Source organism: Uloborus diversus, chromosome 3, assembly GCF_026930045.1.
Source record: "Uloborus diversus isolate 005 chromosome 3, Udiv.v.3.1, whole genome shotgun sequence".
NCBI classification, from domain to species: Eukaryota; Metazoa; Arthropoda; class Arachnida; order Araneae; family Uloboridae; genus Uloborus; species Uloborus diversus.
This window is the reverse complement of record NC_072733.1, coordinates 197,017,216-197,037,127: the sequence shown is the minus strand read 5'-3', so window position 1 is coordinate 197,037,127 and position 19,912 is coordinate 197,017,216. Positions and strand designations below refer to the sequence as shown.

The following is a 19,912-nucleotide window of genomic DNA, read 5'->3' as shown; positions in this document are numbered from 1 at the left end:
TTTTCAAAGGAATGGATAACGCTACCAGCTTTTCAATTAATGTCCAAGTGGTTGGTTTGCCTCCCAGACATAAAGTGCATAGGAGTTGGTTAAATCAACGGGCTAAGTGTACGAACCTGTTACATTAGCCAATTTGCAAAAATTACAGTATCAGGTTCTTGGATGTATGGAGCTTTTGTAAGCATGGTTAAATTGCAAGGGATGGCCTGCATCTGAGCTCTACAGGGGTAAAATGATTAGTGGTTTGTTTTAGGGGTTTCAGAGTCAAAAAAAAACTAAGTTTAGATGGGGGAGGGTCAAGGCTGGTATAAGGATCAGGTATCAAATGGATTTTTATTATTTGGGTATTGCTAGAAATGGAAATAGGGTGCCAAGTAAGAGTAATAATTTTAACAATTGTGATTTAATAAATTTGGGCATGCTTAAAGTTTTCTATACCAATTCTTGCAGTATTAGGATTTTGATCAAATTTTGAGTGTGCATACATTGATGCAATACAAAACAAATAACCATCCAACGTACATGTATATCTTGCAAAACCCTTTCAAATAGCTGAGGGTCTCTTTGAACACAGTAAAATATTCTGCTAATGGTCTCTAAGGGAGTAATTTCAATGTGTGTAATGGTTATGTCATCCTAAGTATTTTTTTGTCAAATGATCAATTGTAGTGCATAGTCAACTTTTTATGTAGTTTCTTTAAAAGCATAAAATTTGTTTTAAAAAATGTTTTTCATTAACTTACCTTTTAAGTGTGTTTTTTCTAGTTCACTTAGATATCACTAGGGTTTTCAACAATGTTCTTTTGCAACAAACACAGCCTCAAGATAGCCATGGTGATAAGACAATTACATCCTTGTACACAAATTGGTGAGTTGAAAAAATAATAATCCTGAATGTATAGATGCAAATATCTATAGTTGAGCAGGGCTCCCAAATGGTCTGCTTTTCCCGCCAAAGTCTGTACTTTCGACCGCTTTTTAACATTTTGGTTGGTTTAGTCTGCTTTTATATTGTTTTTACTTAAAATCTTAACGTTTATCTAAACTTTTAAACGTTTTCATTACGTTAAAAGATAGTGTGTGCTGATGTTTGTTACACCCAAACACGCGGCCGCGATGCCTTGTCACCAACAAGGCGCTGCAGCCTTGGATTCAACCTGACTTTCCTTTAATATTTTTGAGTTTAGGCAGTAGCGTAGCCTGAAATTACCTCCTGAATTGGATTTTTGGTCATAAACTCTCATATATATATAAACTACCATATTAGGGTTGGAAATATTTGTTAAAAACAAGGGTTCCGGAGGGGGGTGGGGTCTTCATGGCCTCTAAATTATATCTTCTTGTCTTGTAGTAACTTATATTAAAATTAATTCTGTTTAAACTGGTTATGTGAAAGTTTTGTAAATGACTATGTGCTACGATGTTTATTGTAAAAACTGTGTCTAAAGAGTCTTAACTAAGTATGCACTGACTCATCGGTCACTTAGCTGATTATTTATAATCAGCCAGTTTTTACCTGTTCATTAGTAGAAAATTTATTTTTCAGTTAAAATTACTCTGTAAGATCGTTAGTTACATGTGTGCTTGTCACCCCCCTCCCCCATCCAAATATTTGTAAATAATACAATTCATTGGATAAAAAGTTCAGTTGTACAGAAAAGGAAAGAATTGTATCACTAAAAATCATTATTATGGTTAATTAACGAATTATCTTCACGGATTTAGCAGCAGGCAGCTAATTTTTCTTTTGGTGCTTCCCTGGGTTTAACTACGAATGGTCCTCCCAAGGTCCTCCTTTTAATCATAACTGGTCCTCTTTAATCCCCTTTTTGATTGAAAGTGGTCCTCTTTTACCCTTTTCTATGGCTAAAATGTGTTGGGAGCCCTGTTGAGCTTGGTTACAGTGGCCTTATTCATAGTGAAAACTCTGTTGTCACATTAAGAATCTCTGGCCACTTCATTCACAACTATATAATTCTTTTTTCGTATGCAAAGCATTTTTTTCTTCTTTTTTATTTGTAGGTTACTTTCTCACCTTATTTTAATATTATTTAAAGTAACGCATCAATAGATAATTATAGAAGTCATCTTAACGTTAGGGGATTAGGAGACCCTTTTACATTTCTTCATTTTTTCTTTATTTTTTCGTTTCATAAGTAAAAATTACATATCTTTTTTTTTTCCTAACTAAATTTTAGTTAAGATTGTTTTCAATTCTTCTTCCTTTCTTTTAAATTTCTTTACTAATTTTCCAAACTTCCTTCTTCTTTTCTGCTGTAATTTTCCCTAAAGTTCATCAGACACATTTTCACTTTCATTTGATGAAACTAAAACTTCTCAAATTTGAAATAAGTATTATATTTCAACATTTATGGTCTTAAAGGAATAATATGGTACAGTTTTCTTATTTAACCTGTACAGTTTTATATCATGCTGTAGTGCTAATTGTATTGGACCAATTGCTGGAAATTTTAGAAAGTAGTGAACTGCATGGTCTAAATATTAACAATATTGTTTTAAAGAGAATAAGTGATGAACTTAGGACTGCCATGAGAATGAAAGCCCATTTACTGCTAATTTTCCATGTTTCTTTTTTTTTTTTTCATTTTTGTCATCTATTGTACTTTATCTTTATTGTACAAAGTTTTGATTTCCACTGAGAATAAAGCACAAATAAATAAATAAATAAACAAAACAACAAAAACTCGTCAATTCCAACATTTCCCCAATTGAGGCAGTGAAAAGCAAAGGGATGTAAGTGGCAAAATTGAAAAATTTTAGGTAAGCAGTGCAAATAGTAGGTGAGCCTTTCTTCTGTCTTAGGGCAAGAGATAGTACCAGTAGCTCTGGTTGGTGCTGCTGTACAGCATGGTTTAGAAAAAAAATTCAATGAAAGCCTACCTAGGAGGTTATCTTTAAACGGGTTTTACTCAAAACTTGAAAATGTTTACTCACATCCCTTTGCTTCTCACTGCCTCAACTGTCAGTATGGAATCCAAAACATGTTTCTTTCAAATATCTCAAAAATTTATTTTTGCATATTACTGCATTTGACCTTTCCACGGCACATGACGATGAACCTACACTTTTGAACTTTAAGACTTGCAGAGAGCAAGGTTCCCCCAAATCTGTTCAAATTGCTCATTTAAAAAAAAATTCAATTGTGTTGCGCTACCTCTAAATCTTATTTGATTAAACTGGAATTTTGTGTGCATCATTTATATGAATAGTGTAAAAATACTGAGGGGTAAAAAATTTAAAAATAAGTTCTTTGAATCATCCTTATATATATATATATATATATATATATATATATATATATATATATATATATATGTATATATATATATATATATATATACACATGTATACATATATATATATACACATGTATATATATATATATATATACACATGTATATATATATATATATATATATATATACACACATGTATACATACATGTATATGAAAAAAATGTAACCTCTGTCACTCTGTAGTTATGTAGCTTTTAAATAGTAAAGGAAATTTTCAATTAGGTGCATTTTATAAATTGTTTTTTGTCTATCTAGTGATCAGAACATGCTACAAATCTTTAAAATTTAACAGTGAGTAGGGTTTTATAATGTTTTTTTTCTTTTTTTCTTATTGGTACATTGCTGTACAATGTTAACCGACACATTATAGGTTACAAAGCATTCAATGTAGTTGGTACATATGTTTTTTTTTCATATTAAGTATTTATTCTTTTAAATATGATGGATAATCCTGTTTTTTTTTTCTATGACCCCTGTAAGGATATATGTGAACAATTGAAGACATATTTAAAAAATACCATAAAGTGAAAAACAATTTTTCAAAAAAAAAAAAATAATAATCTCAAAAAGTACATGACACAAAGAAAAGACCACTCAGTCATGAATGCACTTTTGCTGTAAAAAAATAATATTTTTTGCTAAATAAAGAAATGAAAAAATAAATAATAATATGTTTACATATGCCCCCCTTTCCCCTATATATATATATATATATATACACACACACTGGTATGCAAAAATTAAGGACGAGACGGTTTTTTCAATATAACTTTGTACAAAAGCTTCCAAATCAACACATTTAATACCGTAAGATCCCCAATATGTAAGGACATGTGTAATGTAAGCAACATTTACTAAAAGAGAAATCAGAGGGATAAAAAGAAGCTTTATTGAAAAAGTAGCATGGAGCGCAATGCGACTGAAGGCCGAAACATCCCTGTGATGGGTGTCCAGCAAGAAACATCCGGTCTTTAGAAGGGGATATGATCTCCCCCGACTGATAGGCAGGTTTCACAGCATCTGCCCATGCTGAGAATGAGGGTGTCAATGAGTTTTTGAGGCATTGCTGCCCATTCGTCTTGCAGCGCCAATCGAAACTCCCGAATCGTTACTGGTGGTAAGGTACGAGCTGCGAAGCGTCTGCCTAGAAAATCCCATACATGCTCGATGGGATTGAGATCCGGAGATCGTGCCGGCCAATCTATACGTTCAATATCCTCACTCTCTAAGAGCTGTTCGGCAGCTACTGTGCGATGACATGGTGCATTGTCGTCCATGAAAAGGAACTGCGGACCCATAGCGCCTCTAAAAAGATGCACATATGGAAGAAGAATCTCGTTACAATAACGGGTCCCGTTGACTGAATCTGCGTCGAAGATGTGAAGGTCTGTACGACTACCAAGCATGATGCCTCCCCAAACGAGAACACAGCGACCTCCATACCTGTCCCTTTCAATGATGTTCGAGGGATGATTTCGGCTTCCCCGCTCTCTCCAGATGAGTATGCGATGAGAATCGCTACTCAGACTGAATCTGCTCTCATCTGTAAAGAGTACTCGTCCCCATTCACTGTCTCTCCAATTCCGGTGCTCCCGGCACCACAGAGAACGCCTTCTCCGATGGGCAGGAGGCGTTAGAGGTACACACCGTATAGGGCGTTGTGCAAACATACCACCACCATGCAGTCTTCTGGCCACGGTAAAACGCGATATCGGTCGTCCAGTCGCCTGTATTGTGTGTCTAGCGATTTCTCCCACTGTCTGCCGTCTGTTTCTTCTGTCCTGTAAGACAATATACCGGTCATCTGTGGGTGTGGTTCCTCGTGGACGACCACTACTGAACCCCCGGATAGCTGTTCCTGTAGTTTGAAATTGTCTTCAAAGTCGTGAAACGATGCTGTGAGCAATTCCAAACTCTGCAGTCACACTGCAGCCTTCCTCCAACTTCCCAATGATTCGACCTCGAGTAAAAGCATCCAGATGTCATCTAACAGATTGATTATTCGCCATTTCTCGCTGAGGCAGCAACTCGGTGTTATTTTAACTGCTATACAGCGTGCAATCTCTTTGCCAGAAATACTGATCTTACACCAACAACATGCTTTATACTCCTCAGACACTCCCCCATTACGTCTGCCTCCATATCTGCGCATGTGCTACCGTACATCACCTTACTTAATCTCCTGATTGGTCTTTCTGTCCGCTCTGCCTCTTCGTTCAGCTGATATGCTAATTTTTCGACTTTGTCCTTAATTTTTGCACACCAGTGTATATTAATCTTTTCTTTCAATCATAAATGCTGACTGCCACTGATTTTATGTATCTTTAGCATTCAATTAATTTATGTATTTTTTAGAGTTGTTACAATTTATTTCTTTTCAAATTTAAAGATGTTTTTTAAACATTACAACTTAATTTATCAGGCTTTATTGACCTTAAAAATTTGTTTTTCATTTTAAATAACTAAAAGAAAGTTAGATGATACTTTTATGTATAATTTTTTGATAATTTTTTTTTATAAAGTAATCTAGGGTGCCCCTTAGGGTGGATCAACATACTCCGCAAATAGGGCACCTTGGTCCACTCTCAAGGATTCTGTTTTAAAATATACATCAGGGGGGGGGGGAAGAGATTATGATCAGAGCATTTTTTTTAATGTTTTGGAGAAGAAGAAATACTTTATAAATGTTATGGTAAAATATCAGACTAGATTATTTTTTCTTAAGATAAAATTCTGAAGACTAGAAAAGTAGGCTGAGATGAACAACTCGCCCTACGTAATTTATACTTGAATTAATGCTGATAAATTTTCCTTTCATGCAGGTATCTGGAAGCATTATTGCGAAGAGTTTCTGCTGGCCACATATCATATTCACGAAATCAAAGAGCCTTTGTAACACTTTCAGCGGAAGGTCAATTACCATTTAGTGCAGAAGAGTTTAGCGACATTAATGGTTAGGCCTTTTTTAGTGGAAAATTGAGGCAGTGAGAAGCAAAGGGATGTAAGTGGCAAAATTAAAAATTTCGAGACAACCAGTACACATGGTAGGCGAACCTCTCTTCTGTCTTGGGGCAGGAAATGGTACTAGTGGCCCTGGTAGTATCTGCTATACAGCGTGATTTGGAAAAAAAAATTAACGAAAGCCTACCTAGAGCTAATCTTAAACGAATTTTACTCAAAACTTGAAAATGTCCACTTGCATCCATTTGCTTCTCACTGCCTGAATTGTTCATTGAATTGTGTCTTACGTTTCAGTGTAAAGTATGTGAAAAAAGTAATTTATTGAAATTATTTCATCAAAAAAGGGATGAGAGGATCTACTTTTTAGCTGTATTTGAGATCTTTAGGAAGATGCTATTTGGATCATTCCACAAAATTTTGACAAACATGGGTTGCTGACCACTTGTAATTATTTCTAAATTTTATATAAGAAAAAATATTTTCAAAAAGAACCTATAAAATCCATTAAATTATTACCTCACTCATTACCTTTTCTGTAACGTTTCAGTCTTCAAGACATTCTTCTGTAATGTTTTTATGAGTGATATTTCAATGTAAAGCATGTTCTCTAAAAATATCAAACTTTTTTTTACATTATTTCTAAAATATTACCATTCAAAGGTTGAAAATTTTCAAAAGTGACTATTTTTAACAGCTCTTAACTTAAAGGGGGGAAGTAGCATTCATATGAAATTCGCTAAGGAAAGACTTCTATTTTACAATCTGAATTTCGGTTCATTATTCAAATTGGCCAGCAATGAATGGCAATTGAATGAATTCAATTGGCCTGCAATTTGAAAGACTTCAAATTGCAGAAATGTCATTGACTGCAAAGGACTTTGTTATTTCTCATTTTAAAACTAATTCACATAGATTTTAATCTTTATGATTTATTTAGTGAGGTATTTGGAAAGGGTGGAGGAATCATCCATGAAATCAAAAAGAAGGGGCATTGTGGTATTAGGTTAGATTTCAATTCTGTCAAACAATTAGGTAGAACGTTTAGTTTTTGTTTAGCTTTACTAATCTTATGTCCTTGTTGTACAGTCTCAGAATGGTAGGATTGATTTTCAGTTTATATCAGAAAAGTATAGATTTTATAAAAAAAATCCAATAATAGTGAATTCATTTGGTTTCAAATTGCTTTTTTAGTTTTTTATTTCAGAATTGAGACTGTATTTCAGCATTAAAATGATGTTCCTTAAGTTTTACAATGCGTTAAGTCCATCATTTCAATTTTTCACTAGCAGAGGGAAGGGGGGGATCATAGGGTGTATACTCAATGCAAGTTAAACTCGCATACTCAAGAAACAACAAAAACCACACCTACTTACTAAGTTAACTGTTTCCTTCCTTTTGTCTCCTTTAATGGTCTCCCCCCCCCCCTCCCTTCTCCTCCAAAAATCTTTGGTAAACAAATCATGAAGGTGAAAATTAGAGTTAAGTAGTTTTAAAATGTACTCTCAAGCAATTTTATATTTTCCAGTGCTTTTTAGCACGAATTATGCATTATAAATCCCTTCACAGTTGATTATCATTTCTGCAATTTCAAGCCTCTTTATGTCATTGACCAATTTGAATAACATAAGGGTCATTCCAAGTCAAATCGACTGCCAAAAACATGATTTGACACCAGAGGTTTTCAGATCTGGATGAAACTTGGTAAGGTTTTTCTATAAGTGCGTATAAGAATAAATGGAAATTTTTATTTTAATATATCAATTACTTTTTGAATGGCAGCACTTCAAAGTTTTCCCTAAAACTTGTCGTTTAGCGAAAATCGCAAATCCAGCAACCATACATACATATACAATTTTCACTATAAGATTTATTTTTCGAGATAGAGAGTTTATTCTTTTTGAATTTTTATCGGTATTGTATTTTAAAGTCAAATTTATAATTAAATTTAAAATTTAAATATATTAAAATAGCTAAAAAAATCTTTAAAAAGCAAAATTGAGTTCAATTTTGGACATTGACTTTTGCTCAGAAAGTGCTCAATAGCAATTTTAGCCCTCCAAAACCTTCAAAATCCAATATATTCTCAAAAACTAGATTGAAAATGGTACACACTGATGCAATAAAATTGGTGGGGTTTTGAGTTTTAATCAAGTTAGCGATGATCAAAATTGTTATTTTGAAACGTAAAAAAATCAACCTGAGGCATCGTCTACTTGACCAAAAATTACACTAATAATTTATTTCAGACTTTCAGTACTATTAGGGCATATTAATTAGATAAACTAAATTTAAGAAAAATATATTAATATTTTTGATAATATTTAGGATGACTGCTGAAGTTAAGAAGAGAACTCTCAACCTCTAAGGTTGGGCTGTTCTATCATTCATCAGATATACAGCAAGATAGCCAGTTTTTATGGGTAGTTGATGTTTGTATTAGCTCTTAGAGGTGTTAGCTTCATCTTCATTTTCAAAAGTTCATCATGTTATTAGTAAAAATCTTTCAATTATTTCACAACAGTTTTTTGGAAATCCTAGCTATTACCACACAAATATGATAGAGTGTCAAATTTTTGTAATTCACTTTAATATCAATTATCTGATTTTCTGTAAATCAAAAACTTGTTTAACCTCATTGGTTTACTGTTTTTTTTTTTTTTTGCTAAGCAAGCAAAATCAGTTTAAAGCACAATTATAAGTCAGTCATTCTGCAGGTGCCAAATTATGCAGCCAATTATTTCACTTCAATTCATTTTTCAACCAAACCCTCCGGCAAGTTTTTGGAAAATTGAGTCATTCATAGTATGAAAATGCTACGCAATAAACTCGGAAAAAAAAATCTATGGGTATATTGTTAGTACTTAAAGTTTAAGAGGGAAAAAAACAACAGCAAAACTACTATGACTTGTATTGTTAATAAAACTTTTAACAATAAAGTGTTCAAAATTGTGTCTTACTAATTTTACTTTGTATTTTCTGACTCGTATTACATTCATTGAATATTTTTTCAAATGAATTATCCTCATGTAAATAACAGCTAATTATCGAGTAACCCACTAGTTTCATTGTTGAAACTCGTGCCACGGCATAATAATTTGATAATATGATTTGGTAGAGTTTAACATGCAGGGAAAGGCTTTATTGTGACAATGCTGAACTCGATCCGTTAACTTAACTGTTTTACTGGTAAGACTCATTTTAATGGAATGAAGAATCGAAAAAGTGATTGAAAATTAACGCTATCCTCTTGAGCTTAGGGTTAATCCACTGGACTTAGGGTTAAAATTTTAAACATAAAAATATCACCAAACAGGCAATTGCTTCGTTTAAATGTAGAAGAGTAGAAGCAATTTTCACCCATCATACCTTGACGGGCGACTTTCTAGTATTAATATTGTCAAAAACATTGTGTGTAGAAGTCTATTGGTAAACGTAAAAATGTTTAGAACCTGAAATAAAGTTTCTGTGGTCTTCTGACAAAACTCTTTAAGTACCCTCTTTCAATCGGAATTTTCAATTTACAAAGTAAATAAAAGAGATCACCTAACATTGCCTGTCAGAAGGCCTCTGAAACATATCTCAGGTCTTAAAAATGTTTATACTTACAAATATGACTTCTGTGTATGGTTGTTTTAATTATATTACTATAACAATGAAAAATATATTTAGTAAATATCATACAAATCAGAAATTACAAAGACAAATGCAATAAGACATAATTTTGTAAACTATTTTCATAGTTAAATTAACGAAACAATCCACGGTATATTTTGTTTTTCAACTGTAAACCTAAATACATAGTTATAAAATAATCACTTACTAAAAGAGTTTTATATTTTCACCTTTTATCATTCTCTAATTCAGCGATTTTAAAGTTACTTTTTACTGCGGATGTTAACTTTAAAATGCTTGGCAAAAAAAAATAATTTTTTGGTAAACTGACATCGATGGAACACATTTTCTATAAGAGTTTAAAGTAAAAAACCCCCATAAATTTGACATTTGGTCACATTTTGTGCGGTAAGAACCGGAAATTTTTGTCATAGAAGACATCTAAGATCAAGCAGACAATAATGAAGATACTGCTTTAGACTGACCACCTTTCGTGTGAACTATTAGCAAGCAACCAGTGAAGACAAAAACAAATGAATCCAGTAGAGGGAAAAAAGTTCTTAGTTCATAAAATATAATATAGTTCTAAATTTGTGAGTTGGTGTTATGAACATAAATTTCTAAAAAGAACAAAGTAGTTGCGACTTCTAAGAACTGTTGTGAAATAATTGTTAGAATTTAATTTATAACATGATTAAAACTTTTGAGGATAAAGCTGGCATCTTCAGAAGCAAATGAATGCATCCACTTCCTCTAAAAACTGACTATTTTTTTGTATATTCGATTTTTGATAGAACAGCCTATTCTTAGAAGTTGAGAGTTCTCAACTTCAGCTGTCGTTCTAAATATTATTTTTAAAAAAGCAGCTTATATTAACATTTTTTCTTCAAATTAGTTTATCTAATAAACATGTCCTAAGTAGTACTGAAAGCCTGAATTTATTCATTAGTATATTCTTTGATCTAGTAGAGGGCACTTTTGAGTGATTTTTGTACATTTCAAAAGTATACTTTTTATCATCTTTAACTTGATTATAACTTCCAAACCCCACCAATTTTATTGCATCAGTGTGTACTATTTTTAATCTATTTTTTGGGAATATATTGGATTTTTATGATTTTTTAGGGCTAAAATTGCTATTAAGCACTTTCTAAGCACTAGTCAATGTCCGAAATTGAACTCAATTTTGCTGTTTAATGATTTTTTTAGCTATTTTAATATATTTTAAATTTTAAATTTAATTATAAATTTGACTTTACAATGCAATACTGATAAAAATGCAAAACAAAAATCAACTCTCGATCTCAAAAAATAAATCTTTTATGGTGAAAACTGTACATGTATGTACAGTTGCTGGATTTGCGGTTTTTGCTAAATGGACAAGATTTAGGGAAAACTTTGAAGTGCTACTACCATTCAAAAAGTAATTAATATATTAAGATAAAAAATTCCATTTATTATAGCCACATATAGAACAACCTCGCGAAGTTTCATAAAAATCTGAAAACCTCGGGTGTCCACCCCTGGATGATTTGACATGGAATGACCCATAATGAAATTAACAATTGTAAACATTATAAATAGAAGTCTTTCCAAGGCAAATTTCATGTGTGTGCTGCTTCTCTTTTTTACGTTACAAGCTGTCAAAAATAGTCATTTTGGAAAAGTTTCAAACTTTGAATGGTTATAATTTAGAAGAAACCAAGTGAAAAAAGTCTTTTTTTTTTTGAAGAACATGTTTGTAGTATTGAAATATCATACATAAAACATTATAGAAGAATCTCTTCACCTTTATGAGAAAATAATTTTCAAAAAGTTGTGTGTTGCTTACTATTCTACCTTGTTTGAAAAAGCATTTTTTACATAGATAAACCATAAATTTACCAAACCAGAAAAATATCCACAGCTTTCAGTAGTTTTCGAGTTTTTTGCATATTCTTATCAGTTAAAGAAATATAAATATTATTCTGTAAACCATTGAATTTGGCTATAACAGTCTAACCCATAGTTTTTTTCTGAACATAACTTGAGAAAAAATAATGTTAGATCTTTTCTGTAAGTGAATTTTAGGTCCGTGGGGTATATATTTTTACTTGTATAAAAATTGGAAAAATTAAAAATGGTCTGACAACCAACAACTTTTTTATATTTCTGAAATTTTGTGGGATGACCCTTTTAAAAACCTATTTTGCATATATTACTTTGTTTATGTAATGATATATTTGTTACAATGATATCTTGCAGAAAAATACTGAAGTTTTAAGTTTCTTGGCAATATCATTAAATGCTTTTTTCTATTAGTTGCTTGGTGCTGTATTAAATGATTTAGCTTTAAATAATTTTGGTGCATTTTCTTATGAATTGTTGTTATCAGATAACTAAGTATTATAACCACAACATTTAAAGCATGTTATATTGTAGTTAGCTTAACGGCATGTTTGTTTGGTTCATTGTAAATGATCATAATCTGCTTTGTACTCAGGGATGAAATTTTTCCGGCTTTTGACGGAGTTCCAGCTTTTTCTGTTGACTTTTTAAACGTTTCCTCCTTTTTTTGCCTCTTTCAGGACTTATTTTTCTCAAAAATCGGGGAAAAAATACACGATTTTTTAAAAAATTTCGATCCTCAATTTCTTATTCTTTTTATTTCCCCCCCTTGAATCTTCATCCTCCACGATGTCTTCCAAGAACATATGTTTTGAAATCATGCCAACAACGTCAAATAGGTGCTGCGTCAAAAGTTGTATGCCAAATTTGAAATTTTCAATATTTTTGTATCCTGCAAGTATTTCAATCATTTTTAATCTTGGGTGGTTTTTTTACTATATGCTACCTTATATCTGCTTATTTTATTTATTATTTCAATAATATTTTTATTACTTTAATTTATTTTAGAAAAATGTAAAAGTTAATCAGAAAAGTGGCTTAGCCCACAGTCTCGAATTTAATTGAAACTTGGTATGGGTACTTTTTTTGTGTATTTAAGAAAGTAAAAAATATTTATGGTGAATCTCAAATGGTTCAGGCTTTACAGCCTGTTAAAAGTTTTAAGATTTCATAGTTAAATGAGGCAGCTGCAAATTATTCTTTTGATTCCGAAGTTGTATTAGGAAGTTTTAAAAACAAATTTTGGGTTCCAATGCAAGGAAAAAGATAACCAATCGTTTAAATACATATATATTTATTTACTTTCGATTCTTACTATGAAAAGTATGTTCTGCCACATAAAGAAATTTTAGATTTTTTCTGTCTGTTGTAAATTTTTACTTTACAAACAGACCTTATTTTAAAATTTATGTTCTCACTCGTTTAGCACTATAAACTCGAATGTTTTTAACGAAAAAAATGTATTTTTCTCTAAAAAATATGAAAAGTTGACACTATTGTTTGCTGCAGCCAAGATTAACCTCTGACTCCCTCAACCCTTTGTTCAAGGACTCAGAAGTTAGAAGTTGTTGCTTCTTTTTCAAAATTTAGATTTATTTAGGAATGCAAAAAATGGTGCAATGCAGCAAATTGTAAAAATTATTACTTATATTTAATTAGATAAGTATTACCTTCAAAACTGGTAAATTAGACATTTTTTGTTGAATTTTTGAATATCATGGCTTCCAGGTTCTATTTTGATGCAGTTTTGGATATCATCACTTTCACGAACTTCTTTTGGATTTCCTCCTTTTTGCTCTCTGACCACTCTCATCCTTGTGTATTTGAAAAGTGATTGAAAGTAATACTCAGAAGAATTGCATATTTGTAATGTTTAAAACAGTTCTCTCAGTTTTAGAACTAATATTGACTTCAAATGAAATGATTTTCGTAACATGAAGCATTTGGATTAAATAAAATTCTTGGTCTCTTTAGTTAAAATACAAATAAATGAGAATTTTTTATAAAAATCCAGACATAGTTTTTATGAATTACCTCACATAAAGCTTTTGGCATCATGCAACAGTAGTCTGTAAAATAATCTCATATCTGTCTATATTAAGTATATTAATCTCATGCGCTCTCTCATAAGCAATCTTATCGCCATTTTTCTCTTTACTTGTGTAATTTAAGGTGTAGTAGTTCCAACATCCCATTTTTTTCTCTCAAGAAATATTATTAAATTGATTAAATAACATTATTAAGACCTTTCATTAATATATTCTTGCAATCATAATTTACACTTATCTACTTAAACATAATTTAAAAAAAACATCAAATTAGTGCTGGATAATCTAAAGATCCCGATAAACAAGTTTCTAGTGTGAAACAGCCACCAGTAAAACCATTCTGCAAATCAGTAACAAAAGATTACTATTTTGTGGAATAATTCGCTACTGATTCCCTGTTATCTGCAATCGGGCTGCCCAAGCATGGAAGGGGCACAAAGGTGGTCAGGCAAGACAAATTTTCTACAGAATTTCTGAAGATGTCTTCATTTTAAAGCAATAATTTTGGAGATTAGTAAATTTTAACTTCTCACTAATGACACCTATTCCACTCAAAACTCTATATTTTGACTCAAAAATATTTGTATTGCTACCGTAAAAATGAGACAGTTGAAGACTTAATTAATTTAAACTACAAATACACCTTCGATTTAGACTACAATAATAAGGGCCCCACAATTATCTCCCTTATAAGGGTTCAAAAACCATGCCAGATCTACTTTTGGTTACTGCCTCTTTTGGTCACTCTTGCAAACATAGAACTGTTGAAAACCCTGATTCTGGCAACCACCACATTGTTGCTGAGTTTACCATTTCTGCTCTTCTCTTACAAGGATCCACATTTAAGATATCTTGGAACTTTAAGGGGCCAATTGAAACTCTTAGAACATCTCTTATACATGCTTTTGGAACTTCCTTAAAACTTTGAATATAGGACACTGATACAGATTCATATGAGACAAAATTATCCTGTGTGCCAAAAAAAGCAGTTCAAGAAGCAAAATGAGAAAGTATTCTGGTCCCCTGATCTACAGGATTCAAAGCGGAAACATCATCAGCTCAGATGGAAGGCTGAACTTTCTTGGCACTCCCGAGATATAGTGATCTGGAGAGGACAAGTGTCTGTGGCAATTTTGGAGAAAGCTGTCCTACAAGAGAAACAAGCTTCTTTCCATGACTTCCTATCAAACATCAACTTCCATAAAAATGATCTATAATTTCCTTCTTTGTTTGTTAATAAACAAGCTAATAGTCATAAATATCCTTTCATTTTTTAAAGATAGAATTATTACTTCTGATTCCAGAGTTGCTAACTCTTTTGTACAATACTTTTCTAGACTACAGTGCAAGGAAAGTTATGCAAGACAACACTCTAGGAAATTAATACAGAAAGTTAAGAGTAAATTAAAAGAGGGAGATTTAGTGTGTGAAGATGAGGAAATCTTTAATGCCCCTTTGAGCATAAACTAAAGATTGCTCAGATTTACTTAAAACCATGAAAGTCTCTGGGTGACACCGGCATTTTCTGTGAATTTCTTACTTAGGTTCTCATGCTTATGAAACAATTGTAACTCTTTTCAATAATGCTATCTGGACATCTGGCGCACTGCCTTCCCAATGGTGCAAATCTTTAATTATTCCAAATTCCAATCCATAAAAAGGAAAACAATCCAAGCCTAATACCAAACTATAGACCTATTTCTCTAACCAGCATTTTATTTAAGACCATGGAAAGAATCATTTTCAGAAGACTAAACTGGTATCTAGAAACAAATAAGTCCATTGAAAAAGAAAAAAACTGGCTTTAGAAATTTTAGATCCATCAACCCACATGTGGCATTACTAAGCATGTGGCATATTAAGGATACTTTACAAAAATCTCAAATTTTATCAGCTGTCTTTGTTGACTTTAAGTCAACTTATGACTTTCTGTGGAAAGAAAATCTACTTTTGAAGCTTTTGTATATAGTCATTCATTTTAACATGCTTAAATGGCACTATGACCTTCTGAACAATTGAGGCCCCTAGTTTCAAAACCGGATACTTGCAAAAAATTCGATTTTCTTTTTTTATTTTTTGTTAATCTTGTAGAAAATCATAAGGCCTATTTGCCTGCTCAATATTAGGTTCAAAAACTGCTTCTTTCCCCCTTGAAATGGGGCGGGAAGGTCTGCCTCAGTTTCAAAACCAGACTTTTACGTCTCCTGTAAAATTTGGTTTTCTACAAGTGTCCGGTTTTTAAACTAGGGGCCTCAATTGACTTTATAGGGTTTGGTACAATTATTCAAATTACAGAATTCTCAAGACTGGTCTACTTCAGAGAGCAGTCTCTAGCTGGCTCTCTTTTCAACACATATATTAATAATCTGGTTAGCCATTTGAAATCATTCAGAAGTGTGTTAGAAGCCTTCTTTATGCTGAGCGTAAGATTAACTGTTCTGATTAAAGCACTTCAAACCGTGAAAAATTTGACCTGACTGAGCAATATGAAAGTTAACCTTAATAAGCTTAAAGTAGAATCCTTCTCTCTCACTCACCAACCCTTCCTTCCAAATCTTTTTCTGATGTAAAATTAATGCTCAACTCAAAATTTTTACTATATGAGTGTTGCTTTTGACAAAAAAACTTTCATGAAGACCACACATAGAAGATACAATACATTGATCATCAAGCAGACTTTTGCTCTTAAAGAATTTGGCTGGGTCTAAATGTGGTTGCTCAACTACTCTAAACACCACTATATCTGTACTGTTACCAGCTATTAATCACTTTTTCCAGCAGATTCTTAATTCCCTGGAAGCCCTCCGTATTCAGTCACTGGAACTAATTACTTTTGCCATCAAAAACAACAAATATTGACTGCATGTGGCTTTGTACAAATAACAAAACCATTTGCGAGATTATGTGAGAAAATGCTACTTTGAGAAAAAATAATTTTAATCCAGGGGTGCATGTCCTTCAGGGACCTAGTTCCAGTTGGATTAGAACAGAACCTTAAGACAGAAAAGGGCTTTGTTCAATGGGTTCTTGGCCCTATTCTTAGAAAAAATACTGAAACTGGAGTGTTAAAAGCAAATTTAGGTTTTCTTTGACAATTTTAGGAGAACGGATTCATGTGCTCTCTCCCTAAAATATTTCAAGCTGAAGTATTGAAAATGCCATTTTAGGCTATTTTTGGGTCACTTTCAAAGGTTGATTCAAAGGCTCTCTGCCCGGTCAATTTTTTGAAATTGAAGTCTTTAAATCCAAATTTTAAGCTATACTTTGTGATATTAGGGAAAGTGTATAGACATTCCTTTTGTTAATGACATTTTTTCAGTGTTATTAAACATAATGTTATAAAACTTATTTTATGTTATTATTTCTTGTTGGAATATTAATACAGTCTAACTTCAATTTAACTATACCCAATTCGACGATTTCCTCAATTTAATGATAAATTTCACTAGTCTGAATCTGACTACATTGAATTTCTATGCTCCTTGATTTAACAATATCCTTGATTTAATGATAACTATTTCCAGTCCCTTGACAATCGTTAAATCAGAGTTATACTGTACTTAATTTATTTATGAAATAGTATAATATTTTAGTTGTATCAAAATAGAATTAATCCATTAGAAGGTGCAAAATCAATGAACATTTTTAATTTGACAGGGAAAAACAAAGGACTATGATTTTGCTCTAACTGTGAATTAGTTTCATAAAGTATGAAGCCATAGTATTGATGTTAACATTTTTATAAACATAAACAGTTTGTGTTGCTGAAGTCTTGTACATATATATTTATTATTGAAGAATATTATAAAATTGGGGAAAAAAGTTGGTTCCAGAAAATTTGTTCCAGAAAGCAGGATAAAGTTCTGCCGCAAGGCTCAAATGCGGTACAAATTTTGAACCAATTGAATTATTTCCATTTCTCTTACTTTCATTTGCCAAGTTGAGCTTATTCAGCTCTTCAATGTTGTGTTGTTGATCGTATAACACTAGTATACTTTTTTTGTGTGTTTTCATTGGTTTCTACTGTTGATAGACCTCCCAAATGAGGTTTGTCATAAACTATCATTTCTTATTTTGTCAGCAGCTAAAATCTCTCTCATATCAAATTTTACCATATGATGGTAGTATACAATGTTTGACACCTCAACAGTTCATGCTGCATTTTCCACAAATGATGATGTAAATTTTTCTGTTGCACTTAAATAGGAAAAATGAAAAAGCATACGCATCACTGTAACCCATCTCCCCCCCCCCCCAGGAGTTTATGATTTCATGTAATTTTTTAAACATTAATTTGATAAATGAAAAATTATCAAATAAGCTTTGTGCTACAATATGATTAAATCGAAAAACCAACGTAAATAAAGCACAAATTCTGATGAAAATACTTCATCTTTAGAATCTGAAGTAATCTGCAGAATTTGTGCTTTATTTACGTTAGTTTTTCACTTTAATCACATTAATTTGATATTTTCTTGTTTTTACTTTGTAATAAAATCCATTATGTTCTTTCCCTAGAGCTCCGTGCTTTAGCTGAACTAATAGGATCCTATGGCATGAAATATCTTATTGAGAGTCTTATGTGGCACATAGCAAGTCAAGTTACAGAACTTAAAGTATGTTTATTTTATGTTCTTCGATATATTTTCACTATATTAGATTGAATATTATTTATTTTGCACCTTATTTCGTAGTTGCTTCAATACATATTTTAAACTGCTCGCTTAATTTTTGTAATGTAATATTCAGTATTTGCTCCAGGTTAATTCATGCATGACTCACACTACAAATTGAGAATTTTAAGGTACAAATCTCTCTTTATCTCAAACTTATTGAAGTATTATCTCCTTTTTTCCCTCAGCATTACTAATTAGCGTTGAAACAAACTAGTCAACCTATCATTATTCACTAAAAGCTTTACATGACAGTTGAAAGTGTTAAATTACAAATGTGACTCACACTACAGAAAAAGGAAGTGATATTTTGGTGATGTTCTTATCTTTGGATATCTTCCTCTTTAGCAAATTTAAAATTAAAACTTGCTCTATTTATGTATCTAGAAGGTTCAAAATTAAAAAACATGTGCAGTATTTATTAATATAATCTATTTTAAAATATTAGGGTTTTTTTTCCATTTGTGACTCTCATTACATATAGATTGTGACTCACACAACAGCTTCCAATTTCGAAACACAAAACAAATCCTACACATTTATTTTTCAACATTGACATATTTTAGACAACATAAATCTTAAAGAACATGTTTAAAGCAGAATTACAAGATTTAAATTAACCCATGACATAATTATTAAAGCAAAAATTTTGAAATGTGTAATGCATGTGCTGTATTAATGGCTCTTCAAGTTTTTTTAGCACTATCAGAAAAAAATATATCTATGTCAGATATACGTTGGTAGGGCTGTTAGGAAGTCCCCTCCTAACGTTTGCCATTGCTTTTCCATAGGAACTCTTTGATTTGAAAGGTTTAGTCAGAGTAGTAGAGTCACTATGCTGGTTTGCTAATGTTTTCTTCAATTTCTTTTTTGCTGAATAGTATTTTATTTCCTCTCTTTTTTAGCATGGTGCTTCTCTTTTTCATCAACACTTTCCCCTATCTTGCATATTGTGCGAGTAATTCGTTGACGTTCTGTCTCCGCTTTGTAAAAATCTAAATATTTCCTGGATTCCTGAAGCCTTTTTTTTTTTTTGCTCTACCTACCCTGAGAAGGAGTTTATCCATAGTATCAATAGCAAATACATTTAAATTATTAGTTTATATGAATTTTATAGTCTTAATGACAAATTTTGTCATCAAAGTGTAAATACTCGCAAAACAAAACCGAAACTGTGATTCACACTACACACATATTTATATTTCTAACAATATTCAAAATTGTATCAAATGAATTGTGAAAAAAGTATTGACATTAAGTTATAGAAAGAAAACAAAAATATTAGAGCTGAAACTACAGGCATTATTTAATAAAAATAATTTCTATGTTTTATGTGATTCACACTACATGCAATAGGCTTATTCAAAAATGCAAAATTTGACTATGTTTAAGTTATTATTGGAAAGAAACGGCA

General features: G+C 31.8%; 1 protein-coding gene across 1 annotated transcript in view; it reads left to right on the top strand.

Moving 5' to 3' along the window:
* LOC129219117 (membrane-associated protein Hem-like) overlaps positions 1 to 19,912 on the top strand; it is a 109,109-nt gene that overhangs the window by 64,677 nt on the left and 24,520 nt on the right. Inside the window, exons 19-21 of the mRNA XM_054853437.1 lie at positions 766 to 868; positions 6,140 to 6,270; positions 18,344 to 18,441. Coding sequence (XP_054709412.1) covers positions 766 to 868; positions 6,140 to 6,270; positions 18,344 to 18,441 — 332 coding nt within the window. The remainder of the gene's footprint in view (positions 1 to 765; positions 869 to 6,139; positions 6,271 to 18,343; positions 18,442 to 19,912) is intronic.